Below are 16,080 nucleotides of genomic sequence, written 5' to 3' on the forward strand. Positions count from 1 at the left end.
GTCAAACATTTGTGGATCCTCTTTGTGCAGAAGTGGTTGAAGGAATAACGAATTGGCACAAGCTTTGAAAGTGACAATAAGAAAATTTCATAATTTTAACGCCAGGACAGCTCGTTTCTGTGCTCATAATTGGAGGCTCGCTTGCATGCGTCCCCCCTCTGCCCCGCACCTTCCAGGTACATGCTGGGTCTGTCTGTGCTCCCCGCGGTGCTCCAGTTCATGGGATTCCTCTTCCTGCCCGAGAGCCCTCGCTGGTTAATCCAACGCGGGCTGACCCAGAAGGCACGGCGTGTGCTCAGCCAGATCCGAGGCAACCAGAACATCGACGAGGAGTATGACGGCATCAAAAACAGCATCGAGGAAGAGGAGAAGGACAGCGGGGGAGGTGAGGGGCAACAAAAACGGCTCTTTGTGTTGACATCGTTGTTTGATCTTTGCTCTTCGGTCACTGCTGTGTGTCCGTCGGATGGTTTTTGCTCTCGACTGTTTGCTCATGTTTGAAGTCGGCATGGAGTCACGATCAGATATCACAGTGAAGCTGCTCACCTGGACGAGGTCGATGAAGGTGTGCCTGCGAAGCACCGAAGGCAAAAACGGTAACAAATAGACTGAGGCCCTGTCCACACGGCACTTCTTCATATGACCGCATAGTTTTTGATGCAATTCATGCAATTGGTCTGAAATGCCTGAATTATTTTATCACAGAATATTTGAAGTATCGATAATGAACTCATTTGCCTCAAAGTTTAAGCTTGGCACCCAAAAACCTAAATATATATTAAGGATTTGCCCACCTTTAATAGAAGACAATAAGGCTGAGAAAACACAAATATAAAACTCAGAATACAAAACTGATGTTTGGGGGAAAAAATTCTGGTAATGGGATAGAGATCAATTTTCCTGGTTGCAGTTTTAGGAATATCAACCCTGTTGGCATGACATATTTTTAAATTGAAAACTGAAAGGTTTCTTGGCGTTTTGGGTGTCCGTTGACACGACAACGGTGCTCTGAGAGTTGTTTGTTGTTAAAATCAAACTAAAACCGATAGTATATCATCATCTTAGAGTGTAACAGTAGGATTTCTGACTCTCGGGATGAAGGGGCCGGCTAATTAACGCTTCACATCTGACTGGGTCGCAATCCTGAACCTCCCAGGCAGCAGCTTTCTTTTCACTCATTTCGATGTCCCTCTCACCGAGGCCGATTATGCTATTTACTGTCTCGTCCTGCTGCGTCATGTCGTCTTTTCTATTGAAGGAACAATTAGTCATTCGCTCGCTCTGTTGCATTTCCCCGATCTCCCCGTGTGACAGCGCTGACATGCCAATCAAACGGCAGCATTGTAGCATCGTTTGTCTCCGTCGATGCGGTTTGAGTTTTTGTAGGTTCTTGTCTTATGTCTGCTCTGCTTCGCTTCTTGAAGGAATCTTTTCATTTTTTGAATATTAGACCTTGAGACCTTTCTGTCACATTGAGACTGCCGTGATTAACTTTGATTCAGTTGTTGAGAAAGTGAATCGGCACTGTGACTGTCAATCGAGCAGGAGCCAAAAGAGAGACAGACACAGTCACAAAATGTAAAATACTTTCTTTTTCATACTTAATTATCATGTGAGCTGACCTTTGCTCCATCACATGGCGGCAGCTGCCGCTGCGGTTCGATTTGAAGCACAGGCAGTATTAAAGTAGGTCATCAGTGTGATGGCCGATTGAGCTTTATTACCTCAAATTGTGAGCGTCATATAATTGTTTTTTTGCTGGCGGTGTGTGAGGCACACTCCCGAGTCTGAGCCTGCAAATCTTTTTATTCTCTCGTCAATGCTTGTTCACATCAGATGGAGAAGGCAATCAGGAAAACAACATGCACGCACATACAGACACATCAGTGTCCACTAACTGTTGTTATATCTTTATCCACCATCTGTTTGAATGTGTGAGCAAAAGAGAGGCATTATGCACATTCATAGGCATGAAGCATCTGGTCTCATAATTAACTGTAATGACTGAGATTTAAAATCCAGGTGTTAAAAGGTTTCTTGCATTTATTATGGCAGGATTAACTGCAAGTCCTTCAACTGTCTGCCTGGAGGAACAATTAACCTATTTCTGCGTATAATTATAAACACATGTTTATTGAACACGTTGCTCCAACTTTGAAGTAATATAAAACGCAGACTATGGTGACTGTCACACAAAGACACAAATTATGGTGCAGGGGTTTGCACAAAAAGTACAGGAGCAAAAATAACTTAAAAATCCCTGACACAAACTAAGGTGCCTAAAATAGCACTTTTCAGAACAGTTGCTGCACAAAGTGTTTTACAGTAATTAATGATTAAGTAAGTAATTGTACTTAATCTATCAACAGTGCAAAGGAACCATTAATATAAAATAAATAAAGTACTCAATGATAACAAAAGTCGGTACCATACTCTACTCTCCCAATAATCATTTTGTGGTCAAATTCTTCATTGTGATGATTTCCTGATTTTTACGGAAACATGGAGGTGATTCATGTATGTTCTTCTTCTTCTATTGAGTTTAAAGAAAGACCAAAAGTAGGCATGTGGGAGTGAAAAGGCTGTGGAAGAAGGGAAGTGTGAGGAATTTTGGGGTGGGGGGGGTGGGGTGTCGGTGCGCTGAGGGAAGAGGAGATGAAACCAAATTGGAATCATCCTGCAACTAATCAACCTTGACAACAGGGAGCAGCGTGTCTCTGAAGGGAGTGGCGTCCACAGATTCCCCCCGGGGTCGGTGTGGCCTGCAGCGGAGGAGAGCTCTCCATCGCACGCTCACTCCCGAAAAATCTAACGCCGACGTTGAAAAACTCTCGCTCACACGAGCGGCCGAGTGTCCTTGTGGTGGGCCCCAGTGTGTGTCCGGCACTTTCATTTTCAGCCCTCCTCTTCGCTACAGCTCAGCTTGGCAGCCATCATCAGTCTCTGTGTACGAGCAGCATGTTGGCGCCTCGCTCTGAGAAACCTGCTTGTTCTCCTGCAGCCGCTGGTTAACATTTGGGTTCAATGTGAAATGTGAGTCACGAACCGAATGTCAATATTTTTAGAATGTTGTTTTGCTCAAGCTTGTTTCCATTGTATCTGGGGTTTGTTTGGGTTTTTTGTGTGTGTGTCTCTGTTGTCACTCCAATTCACATGGCAGAAACCAGAACACTTTTTTTTGTCACTATTATTCTGTGTGCAGAGTGCTCTCTTTTTGGTTACGGTCAGGAGGGTGGTACTGGAGGATTCAACAGACAGCATTGATAAATAATAGGACAGAGTCATCACTTCACCATGAATGCATATTTTTTCGAGGGGGAGAACATTGTTTGTCCTTGCAGAAAAGTCATGGAGGGAGAGAAAACATCCTGACGCCAGAATCAAACAGGGCATATTAAGTTGACGACGAGAGCAAAATACCGCATTTCGACTAATTGGCCTGAAAATAAGTAAATCGTGATCCTTTGCCTCGTGTTTTAGGTTGTTACACATTTTCCAAAATCAGAAAAGAAGCAGAAAACTATTTGACATTACCACAAGGACATTTTAAAGCTGACTGAACTTGTAAGAGATCTGACTTTGCCAAGCACAAAGTACAGACATGACATGGCACTAAGCTATTTGACCTATTAAAGCCACTTCTCGGCAGAATTAAAAACCAATGTTATGCTGGTCTGATTCTCCTCCAAATTAATTAGGTCCTTTTTCTCTCCGCTTCTGCGACTAACAGAAGCCGAGACAGTCTGTTTTAGTAAAGAACAGAACTCATTATGACCAGAGCTACAAAAGTACTTTAACCAAATCACATGAAGGATGACATATGACATGTATCACCAGCCATCAGCTGAAATCATAAATTAAGGCTGAAAGAGGAGAAACCTCCGGTCATGGTCATGATTCTGAACGCGATGGTTTTCAGGAACGATTTGTTCCGGTAGTTTGCTCCGTCTGGCGCTGAAAGGGTCCAACCACAGCCCACCACTTCTCTTAATGCAGGGTTTGAGAGCCTTTGTAATGACAGCGTGGTCCCTTAGCGCATAGCTTGCACTTTTCTGCAATCTTCAGAAGTATAATACGTACATCATGGACATGGACTGTAATTTTATTGAGGCCCGTCAGTTATAATCGAAAGTCTTTTTTTTCTTTTCTTTTTTTTTTAATAATTCTGCTTTGGCTTTTAAATAAGTTAGCATTGTAATAAAAGTTTATATGTAAATGTCGCAATTGCGGATGTGTTCAATTTGAAAAAGGAAGGAAGGTAAGAGACTTAAAAGAAACATTGATGGCCATCCATGTGAAGGCCAGACTGCCAGTCTGAAGAATAGCACAGATAATATAATGATGAATATGTCCGTTTGCCCTTTAAAATAGAAGTGGAACCTGCTTTTGGTCCTGACACTCTGTAATTGACTCTTTTTCCATCTTACGCCTGGTCACTGGTTCCCTTGAAGGAGATGGAGACGTTTACCTGTAGCTTTGTTGTGTGTGCCTGTGTGTGTTGTCACCTGGAAAACAAAGGCTCACCAGTAACCATGGAAACAACACTCCTCGCCTATTTTCTCTCACCTCAGACGCAACGTGGTTAGTGTTAGTATACACGCACACACACACACACACACACACACACACACACACACACACACACACACACACACACACACACACACACACACACACACACACACACACACACACACACACACACAGTTGATTTGAACAGATCGAACTGGTGCAATGAGTATTTACATATTAAATATTGAGGTTTTTTTTAATTAAATTTCAGCCTCGCCTCATTTATTTGGTACATTTTCTTGCCTGTGGATCAGTGGAAGTGTGGGTTAGGTAACTGCTCGCTTTACAAAAATGTCTTTATTAAACAAGAGACTTGTCACTTTTGTTTACTTTACCACTTTTAAATGAGAAAACATACAAAGATGTTTTATTCACTGTGTTGCAACATATTTCAGAGCATTCTGGAGCATGTTGTTACTCTATTACTTCACTGGGATACTTAAAAGGCACACTTTTGTTTGTTGATATGGCTAATAATTAAGCTATGCTGGTATAGGTCAAAAGATTAATTTATTTTAGTAGTGATAAAAGTTGCACTTGTATGTTGTACAGGAGTATATTTGACAGCAGATTTCTTCATATTCTCAGAAAAAACAAACATACATTGCTGTTATCAGCTGTTATCTCTGTTAAAAGCCCGAGATGACTGTGTTGTATTTGGTGCTATATAAATAAAGTTGAATTGAAATTGAATCAGCCAACAACAATGACATTGACTTTGCTCCGTTTGGGCTTTTGGATGTATCGTCAGCAGGTTTTTGGAGTTAAAGTCAGACACAAAAAGCAGTTTCTGCATGACTGAAGTGTCTCGTGATCAAAATCAGAGACAGCTCGTGTCAATTTCTCTGATTTAGCTATTTTTAGTGCTCTATGCTGACACAGAAGGAAGGACATTCAAACTGAGACATGGGGATGACGATGATGATGATGTGTTGTCAGCCTTAATCAATGAGCTCTGATTACAGTTTTTTTTTCAACCTCAACCGAGGAGAAAGGAGGTGGGGGTAAAATAGGAGCAGACAAAGTGAAAGTGAAGTGGAAAATGGAGGCACTGTGGCAGCAATTACGACAGAGAAGCAATATTGGGGCAATATCGCCGGGCAGTTCTGTCGGCCATTATAATGCTATTCTTCATCTGCGACTTCATGGCACACCTTATTGAGCTCATTGATTTCCTTCGGAAAGCTTGTTCATAACAATTCTTGTTCCAAGCAGCACTGAGCAGACTGAGACGTAACCTTACAAAAACAAAGGGCACGTCTGGGTGCTGAGTGATGGAGGCAGAGTCAGGCAGTCGATCACTTTGTCCTCGGCCATATGTCGTCCCTCCAACATGGAGCACGTTTGTGTTTAACCAAAAGCCTGAAAGGCGATAATTGTGAATCGTTAGGAGTTTTTAGAGTGCGGATTAATGATGATGCTGACATTTAGTCAACATAAAGAAGAGGCTCTTTTTTTATATTTGTTTGACTTGGTTTTGGCCATTTTGGGTGTGAGGCATTGGTCAAAGGCATTGTGTTTTCAGATTCTCTCCTTTATTAGTTTGAAACTTGAAATATGTGTTGAACACACATGTTTACACTCTAATTAGCTCCGGTTACAATTTAAGATGCATTTCATTTGCGATAAAAAAAATCTAATTTCCACTTGCACGTCATGTGTGGAGGAAGCCACCAAACAATTAAAACCTGATCACATCTATTTATACTGAAAACAGCTGGTTGCAAATACTGAGAAAGAACCAACGCTGTGTAGCTATAAAGCCTTGAGCTAGAAGACGCTAAGACGCAGTAGTAGGGAAGGAAATGGCAGAGTAGGGAGGTAATTCTCAGTACAAACATTACAGCAGGTGATCTCTTTGAAAGTACACATAGATAAGTGCAGCTTGAAAGATCAATATCTTGGTCTTTCTTTTTCTCTTTTTTGCTGGAATTTCCCTTTAAATCAGGTTTGCTTTCATTCTGCTCATCCAAAGGGGGGGGCAACCGTTGATTTGAATGGGAAAGATGAAAGGAGTTCGCTCAATGTCAAGCACTTCTGACATCAATGTGAAGCACTACAATCACTGTTAAAGATGTCTGGTGGGCATACAGGTACAGCCAGTAAACAAGATGAATAGATTTAGTGACCACAGATTCATCTGAATAGGATTCAGGGAATATTCTGATTTAAAGCATGGATATAAATTAATTAAAATCAGCGAATACTCTATCACATTGAAAATCTGTTTATTTGTGCTGAAAATCAGTCCCCGATCTATAACACGGCCCTCGGTCACACTTCTTTTTTCACCATCTGCCTCTAAGTAATTGAAAGGTACGCTGTGTTAGCAGTGCTGCGTTCATGTCCCTGCCATGTTTTCAAATGACTGATTTGATGTCAATTCTTTTTTTTTTTAATTGCTGCTTATTCACAAAAGTCCCCAGCACCAACATCCTACAAACACACACACACACACACCTGATACATGTGTGAGGTACTTTCATTGTTTACCTCCAAATCATCCCACCAATCTTTAATAATTCAGAATATTTGAACATTTTATGAAACTTTACAGCTGATCTGTGTCTGGTAAAGTCTGTGAGAAAATCTTCAGGGCTCCAAATGAAGGGGAAATTCTCTTTTTAAAAGGACGGCCCATTCATTCGTGTTCTCCCCGTGCATGTAGGTTTTCATTAGGTGTTCAGGTGTCCTCCCAGAGCAGGATGGAGTCTTATAAAATGTGGCTGCTGACCCAAAAGTGTGTTTACGGCCCATTTTCAGTGGTCATGGGCCTCAAAAATCTAAATTAGGGTTGAAATCAATGTTCCGTCATGCGATATCACTTCTGAACATGAGGTTGTGATAATCCTTTATAATGTGATTTACCACACTGTTGAAGTAGACCCACAGTTTTCTTTGGCATATGACAAATGAGCATAGCAAAACACACATACGAGAAAGAATATAAGATGTGATTTTCATTATATCCAGGACAGTTTGCAACAAAAAAACTTTGGTATGTTTTGTGCAGCCACCAAAGCTGAAACTACATTTCAGTAGAGACCAATTAATTTGCATACTCGTGCTTGAAAACGTGTTTTAAAAAAAAGGCTGAAGTGACGAGTTTTGGTTTTAATTAGATGCAACTAATTGAGCATCAATTGGGAATATTGCTCTCCACATCCAGATTTGCACGTTATTATATTTATCTTTCATGTTTGATTGTATAATATATTAGTCCTTTAAACTATTATAATTAAATGGATTTGAAAAAAAGAAAATGAACACCTTTTCTTGATTTGAATTTCGGATTGTCATTTAAGATGAAGATGGCTGAACTATATTATTATTTTAAACTGCATACTCAGTATGAGAGGTTGTGTGTCACCTTTATTTGAGTAATTCAGCTTGTTTTGATGTGGCAGGCCACTCACATTCAAGCTCCTCTTTTTATTGATGTCTGTGGGTTCACTGCTCTGGACTCAAATCAGACATAATTGAATCTAAACATGCCGGAGGCATTGTCATCTCCGCTTATCTACTTTTCAATTAAAAAAAGAAAAAATAGAAGCTTACTGTTTTCCGTCGCAGTATTTGGGGATTTTTGACAAGAGTGCTCACAAGGCTCGTGGTTGGATGCGCGAGCAGTGGAAATTACACATTTGTGTTGGAATCACTTTAATCGGTAATGAGGTTATGGCGAGGTTAGCAGGGTGGAGTGCAGGGAAATGAAACCAAAGTCCCGACTGGGAATTTATTACGGAGGCTGCATTAGCAGAGGATGCAAAGCAGGCAAGCCGCTCCTGATAAAAAGCAAAGAGAGGAGATTAGGGAATTATCTTTCTCTTTGCTTCAGTAATTGCTTTCTATCCTGGCCTGCTTTGTTCTCGCAAGTTTTGGAAACGAGTACGAACACCGTCAAACTGCAGACTGGTGTCGCCTACCATTTTATCGCCGCTACAATTGATGATAGGACTCTTCAGCTGCGGCGTCACATCGATTTTCAGAGTGTGAGCATGCGCTTGCAGACGCCCGCAGTGTTCATTACGTTTTGTTGAAATGTCAATACACTTAATACACGCTGGAGAAGTTGGGAGATTGCTTATTTATTTTCAGCAAGAGGAAAAGGTAAGCTGAAAATTTTCAGAGCAGAGTAAAGTAGCCTCTTGAGACATGGTGCTGCTGGAAGTTGGTATGAAAAATTTAAATGTTCATAGCCATTGTAATCTTCCATCGATCTTTTATAATGCTTTATCTTGTTTATTGTCTTGGGTACGAGGAGCTCCTTAGTTATATTTAAGCACTTGAACACATTGGTACTACTCTTTGCAATAAAAACATTCTCATCACACTGTTGTGTTACGATATGTTGTAATACGATGCTCATGCTATTTTGTGTTATATTTTGAAGCTCCATTCCTTTGATATATTAACATACATTGTATTCTGTTTTGCCCTCTGTTATTCTACGCTACGCCACATGTTGCTACATTGCACGAGGTTGTGGTATGTGGCGTTTTTCCTCAATCAATCGTTAGATTACTTGGGATTCGTTTGCATAGCATCAGTTTGAAATTAAGTACCACACCACAATAAGCGCTACCTGTACCTTTCAATAGGGGCAGATTCTAAACAAAACCTTAAACAGTTCATCATGCCAACTATTAAACACAAAGTCTAGCTGTTATTGGTTCAAGACTGCCAGACAAACAGAACCTGTAGTTTTATCCCTTAGCACAATATGCATAATATACAATATGCACAAATACATGTATCTGTTTGCATAATCAAGTAAATTTCCGTGTGCAAGCCGTGGAAGAGGAAACGGACAGTTGTCGAGTTGTTTTTTTCTTTATTGCTTCCCACTGCATGACAGTGGACTTGTCAAACATTTCACCCGCTGACATCACCACACTTCCTCCTTTAACACCTCCCCCGTCACCAACACACACCCCCACATGTCACCGACACGCCCACTCTACTCTGAATGACAGCACCTCCCTCGAGGTGCACCACACCACCGTACGAATACACAAAAACTGAACAGAATCACACACTGCTGTAGCAGAGAGAAACACTTCTAAAAGAGATGCAAGTTACTGGATCCTATATAAGATTGCCTACCCACTAGGGAGACCCTCTTTTTCTATAATGTGTTACTTTCAACAAAGAAAACGGAATAGAACTTTATTGGATGCTTTGGGAATCACTTGCACCAAATCCGGCAACTTGACCAATACAGATTAAAATACAAGAAATCTCCCTAAATAGCGTCTTATCTCTCTTTTCATGATGTTACACTCATCAACCCATCATTATATAAGCATTAGTAACCACCACAACCCATATAGGCACAATAAGACCGTATAGGAGAAGCTATTTCAGCCTTCCAAAAAATGTTTTAAAATCGTCTCCATCTGGGAGTCTGCTGCAGTTTTTTCAGCCTCCAATAATCACCGCTCAACACACAATGGGGAGAACAACAAAAGGCGTTTTTGATTTGGCACCAGTGGAGCTTTTCACCTACTTGAATACACAGAATAGAATTTGAGTGAAATCAAAGGCTACTTTAACATGTGGCAGCTTTTCTATGGGAGCTTCTATTTGTGGCTCCCAGTTTCCACATGTAGTGACAGCAGTAAGGCTGTGACTCATCCAGAGATGCCTCATTCAATTAGCACACACTTGTTGAATGGGCATGTTTTGGTGTTGGACACCCCAGTGAGCTCTTAACAGGAACACTAATGGCTCTGACTCAAAAGACTTCATCTGTAACACTGGGTTTATTGGAGCATTAAATTATCCTTGACAGAGTTATCATTTGAATAGTTTTTAATAGGAAATGAGAAAAAAAAAAAGGAAAATCACATGATATGGATGCCTATGTTCCCCCATCTCCCAGAGGCCAGTCTGACTCGGTATGTTTGCGATATGAGAGTCCTTCAGGTAGATCCTTTTCATTTGCATAGGAGCAGGTGTGCAGCCGGGAAGTCATGAATCTCAATAAGTCATGAGAATGATTGCTCACAGATGTCAAAGTGGCTCAGGGGATTTTATTAGTGGGCAGAGTTCTTGCAATTTTGTTCTCGTCTCTTTCTCCAAATGTGACATAACTCTGGATTACAGAATTTTTAGCCGCAATTGCAGCATCTTGTGCCGACCAGAGGAAGGTTTTCAATTCACCACGGCAGAGATCTGCACCTTCTTTTATTAACAGTGGCAGCTGAGGTGAGTGGGACATTGTAACTGACTCAACGAGCGACAACCTCGGATCTTTTTTTTTTTATTATTGAACCACTCACAACTAAACAACAGCTGACTGGGAGGGGGTCATCATAACACACGATACTTGTGAAAAATAATGGCACCAAACTGTACAATCCAACAGCAATATTTCCAGTTTTGATAATATCATTGTGCTTTTTATGTTTTTTACTCTATATTTTTATTTTGCGTGTTTCTTGCACTCAATGTTTGCAACACTTTGTGGCTAATATTATATCCTTTTCAAGCAAAATTATTTTTGGTTTATCCTTTTGAGACGACCTTTGGTCTATTTCTGTTTTCCTGAATCTGAATTCTTGTGATCTCTTAGGATTGCAATGAGATTAATGAGCATGTCTGTGATGCATTTAGATCTTTTTGTGGCTGTTTTGGTTCTTTGAGGACCCATGATACCATATGTTATTTAATTATTTCCTCAAAAGCAATAACGTTCTATGAATATGATACAATTAAGTTAAGTCAAAGAAAACATTATGTGGTGCTTGAAATAGTCTCTGAAGAAAATACATGATGGAATTGTGAGAATAGTGTTATTTGAGAACCATTCAAAAACATAAAATTAAACAATAAATTGGAACATTAAGTGAATCTAAAATTTGTGATATTGACGAAAACTACATATTTACAAACGTACATGTATTTTTTTTTTTTACATTAGTAAACACATTTAAAGAGTGAGTCCTTAATGGTTGTATGTGTGTGTGGTGGTGCTTTCTGCTCCCACTGAATCATGTGGTTTCTCCTCCATCAATCTGACAGCTTCAGTTCCTTTTCAGGTTTTCACACAATAGATGGTGATGAAACAGATTTATGAATGAGAAATGTGTTCTTCCTTCCTTCCTCTGTCATTAATCACTTCGCCACCTTTCGGATTTTATCATCTGCTCCTGAATATAAAATGTATTTACACTGTAGTTAAAGGCGCTTCCGTCCACAGCTTTTCCAGCTGTAACGTGCCGTGAACATACAGATGCAGCACAGTAAATATAATCACATCGTATATGATTATCTGTCAGTAAAGGGCACCGGAATCGATGTAAAAGATGACAGCTGCCTGGTGCTGCAGAGGAAGTGCTTTTCTGGTTGGTGCTGATGCTGCGGCACAAAGTGTTTATCTCATTTCCTCACTGATGTTTTGTCGAAACTGAAATGTTTATCACTGTAACCCTGCTGACGGAGAGCGTCAGTGATCAGATTCGAGGACGTCACTGTTGACATTAAGTAGCACTTAATGTCTTTTTTGTTTTAGAGTACTACAACTCAATTGACTATAAAGATAAATACATAATCTCGCTGAAATGTAAAGACACTTAAAAGATTTGGGAGTGTTTCATTGACAAATGCTCACAGTTTTGAACGTTTTTAGCTTCGCTCTCAAAGATACCCGTCTTTGATGTAGCAGAAGCTTTCCTTTAATGTATCTACTGAATAATTGTCCAATAAATATCGGTTTTAATCGGCATCTTAAAATATCAGAATATAGGTACTTCGATTCATTGTATTTATCTAACTTGACAGGTCGCCAGGTAGACACAGGGAGAGAAAACCACAAACACTCAAATAGAACTTGTTCTTTTTTTCATTCAAGATCTACACAGAAAAGCAAACAAGCCGAAACCGAATAGGGTGGTATTTTGCATAAATGCTTTAATGTGAAGTAATCCATCAACTAAGTCGGATATTTTGGTCAAAATTACCCAACGCCCTTCTTTGCCTTCCCTAATTATTGCCTTTGCTCTTATGTTTTTGAACTGGAATCAGAAGGCACATGTTTTGCTCTTTACCACAGCAGCACAGATTTCTGCTTTCCCCAAACAGACAAATCTGTTTAAAGAGCTTCGTCAACACAACACATTTGTTTTATTCTACTACATTTAAATGCCTCGGGCGCTCTGTGATCACTGAGCCAGCACTTTGAAAGATATGATAAGAAGTTTCAGAGGAGTGTTTACTTCACCTCTGCCTCTCTGAGTTGCTGCTTCGAAACGAGCTTTCTGAAGATTTCTTTGAGACTCCTAATGAAAAATCCCCTCGTGTAGTTACTTTCTCTCTCTCTCTCCCTTGTAGTTCACAATATTCGCTTCGCTTGAATGGATCAATCGGACATTGATTTTTTTCACCTAATCTTCTTTAAAGGCTTTGTGGCTGTAGCAGACCGTCCACAGCATCGTAGGATTGTTCAATATCCCGAAACCCGCCTGGGTTTCGTCTTTCAGACGAGACGTGCCAGCGAGTCATGGAAGGAGAAGCTTAGGAAGATTCTGATGAGATCAAATGTGAGGAGTTTGTCACTAAACTCCTGCTGCCTCCCAGTGATCATGTTGACAAGACTTCCTGCTAAATCTTGTTGTGTCAGTGTGTTTGTGTCTTGGAGCAGAAAGGCCTCACACAGTGGTTCACCTCTGGTGGGGGGGGGGGGGGGGGGGGGGGGGTCTGGTTGCTGTTGAATATAAGTAGCAATGGTAATAGAATAGTAATAGAAATAGTATAAAGTTGTCGCTCACCTCATTCATGTCTTTGTGCTCCTTTCGCTCCTTTCTTCTCTTTGTTTCCTCATGTTCGATAGAAACATATTTGACTCATGTCATTGAGAGTCATGTTGGCTCTTTCTTGTCTTTTACATGGATTCAACCAATTGCACCCACTGTCTGCATTCAGAGTATGTTCCATCTGTTCAATAACTGACACCCAACCGGGTGAAAATACACTGAACACTCATGTCATCTACCTGTAAGTTATTGTAGTTTCTGCTCAGTACTGATCAGGTGGTGTGTGTTGATGTGTGTCATTTTGAAAGAATGATTCGTGGCTTTCAATGCATTTTTCAGGAGCCTTTTGTTTTTACTGAGGGGCTGCCGCAAGTAATACAAAATAACATTTTGTCTTTACCTCATTCTGAGAGGAGGAGTTCAAGCATAGCAGATACCGCATATATAGACGGTTTACATTCGGTTTACAATACTATTGACTGACCTCAAAGCAATAAATGGTGGTGAACTGAACATCACCTTGAGTTAAACATGAAGAAGTGCAAATGACTGAATAGCGGGGGGGGGGGGGGGGGGGGAGTATAGAAGTATATGAATAAGAAGTACATAAATCAATAAAAAAAATCTTATTTTAGATTTTACAGGTTACTGTAGACTGAAAACAAAATGTATCTGTTCACAATCAATATAGAAGTATAAATTGACTATGCATTACCAAATGATGTGAGGGCTAGACTTGCACACAGTTTTCACAGGTTTCCTTTATGCTTTCATACTACACATACGTGTATGCTCCAACATTAATAATTAAAGAATCTCAATGGTAAATCCTCCTATTTATTTGGATACATTCTGCATTTCATGCTTCTTTTCCCCACTCGACCAGACTTTAAATAGTTTTGTTTTTTATAATTGTCTGGCTTATCCTTATATCCAAAATGTTTTGACTGGTTAAGTAGATTGTTTTGTATTTTTAAACTGGTCCAAAATATGCTATTGTGCTGGAAAGTTTGAGGTGTAATTATTTTCAGGCTTAACTTTCTGCTTCTCTCAGCATGCATCGACTCAAACGCTGAGGAGTTTTTTTCTGGTTTTTTTTTTTCCCCCTTGTGGTACAAAAAGCAGTGAACAAAAGAGCTCCATACTCCACTGTCCCCCTGTAGGTTTTAAGCAGCTTATTAATAATTGAGCGAGGAGAGTTGTGCAATGGCGGATCTATCATGATTCGCCCCTCTGCTCCCGTCACCAGCGCTGCTCTGGTAGATGGATATTGAAGCAAACTGTTTCGCACTGTGTTTTATGAGGGCGGGCAGACGGGCCAGCTCCATTATTATTCTCCATTTTCAAAAATTGTGATAATGAATTTCAGCAGAAGCAAATCCCCACATGCTACAGTCAGGCACGGTGTGTGAAAGGAATCCAAAAGAGTGGGCGTATTGGTAGTTGGGATTTACATCACATACAGTTCTTTACACAAGGGGTTGTCTCCCATGTGCTCCTGGGTTATAGAAAATGCAGTCAATGTGAGTTTGTGTGAGTCCACCGAAACTCTCCAGCTGCCCAGCAGGATAATAACATGTGAAATGAAAAGTGATTATTCTTCTGTATATTGTTGCGTGTTCCCACTGAGGCAACCAAGACACCCCCCCACACACACACACACACACACTCTTGATCTCCCACACCGATCTCTCCTTCCATCCCTCGGTACCTGCAGGTTTTTGGTCAAGCCGGCAACATGCAGCTGATTCTTGCATAATAGTTGTTAGAGCATTCAGTTTTACCCAGTTTGTTTTTTTGTTTTTTTGTTTTATTTTTCACAAAGTTCTTGGATCCTTCAAGGCTTTGCTCTGTTTCTAATGACCAATGGCATATCTGAAGACTCTGATCACTGAATAATATAAATCTCGACTGGAGAGTCAGAGGAAGCTGAAAAATACATGTGCCTCTCTGCCCTCTGTTTCAGGTAACACTCTGCCTCATCCTCGGTGGTGCATAACTCGGCGGCTACATTATAATACTTTCCAACCGACAAATGGTTAAAGTCACACTGTAGTTCCGTGTCGTTCATCAGCTCCAATATGGACAGAAACGTGTGACTGATGGGGGAAGCAAAAAGCAGGCTCCTTCCCTCAATCGATTCGTTCCTTTGATTAGTTTCTGGAGATGTGGTAGATTTATTGACTCCCATATTGACACTGTAAGCATGAATGGAAACAGCTGCTCCTCATCACACAGAATTTTCTCTTTGTGTTATTTTATTGCCTTTCAGTGCAAAAGAGCAACGTCACTGAACTGATTTGACGACACTAAAATCCGCTGGAAAGTTCCAGGAGCTTTTAGACTGATATAATGAGCTGCAAGAGGTTGGGGGTGATTTAAAAAGTGGTTTTGTGACATCCTATCTTTAAATCTGTGAGTCTGACTGCGTTTTAAGAACACAGGGATAAATTGGTGACGTTTTTTGGGTAAAAATACAATGCACTCATAGGACCTACATCATTATCAGGGAATGGAAAATAAAGGAGCAAAAGGCATCTATATCCCTCACAACTTCCTTTTAATCTTTTGGAGGCTGTTCCTCAGCAGCTGCCCTGACAATCGGAGAGTGTGGCAAGTGGCTCCTCTCGATGGAGACGAGTAGCAGCTCTACTTTAAGTCTGTCCTCAATGGTTGAGCTGCTCACTTCATAACATGTCACTCTGTGGAGAAAGCCTCTTTCGGCCACTTGGATTCGGAATTTCATTTTCTC

The 16,080-nt window shown here is 40.6% G+C and overlaps 1 protein-coding gene across 1 annotated transcript in view; it reads left to right on the top strand.

The window, feature by feature from the left end:
- Positions 1 to 16,080, top strand: part of LOC308146294 (proton myo-inositol cotransporter-like) — a gene marked incomplete at both ends in the record, with an annotated part of 60,226 nt that overhangs the window by 12,197 nt on the left and 31,949 nt on the right. Inside the window, one exon of the mRNA XM_080518038.1 lies at positions 177 to 385. Coding sequence (XP_080374164.1) covers positions 177 to 385 — 209 coding nt within the window. The remainder of the gene's footprint in view (positions 1 to 176; positions 386 to 16,080) is intronic.

The sequence above is a fragment of the Blennius ocellaris genome, assembly GCF_963422515.1.
Source record: "Blennius ocellaris genome assembly, chromosome: 22".
Taxonomy (NCBI): Eukaryota; Metazoa; Chordata; class Actinopteri; order Blenniiformes; family Blenniidae; genus Blennius; species Blennius ocellaris.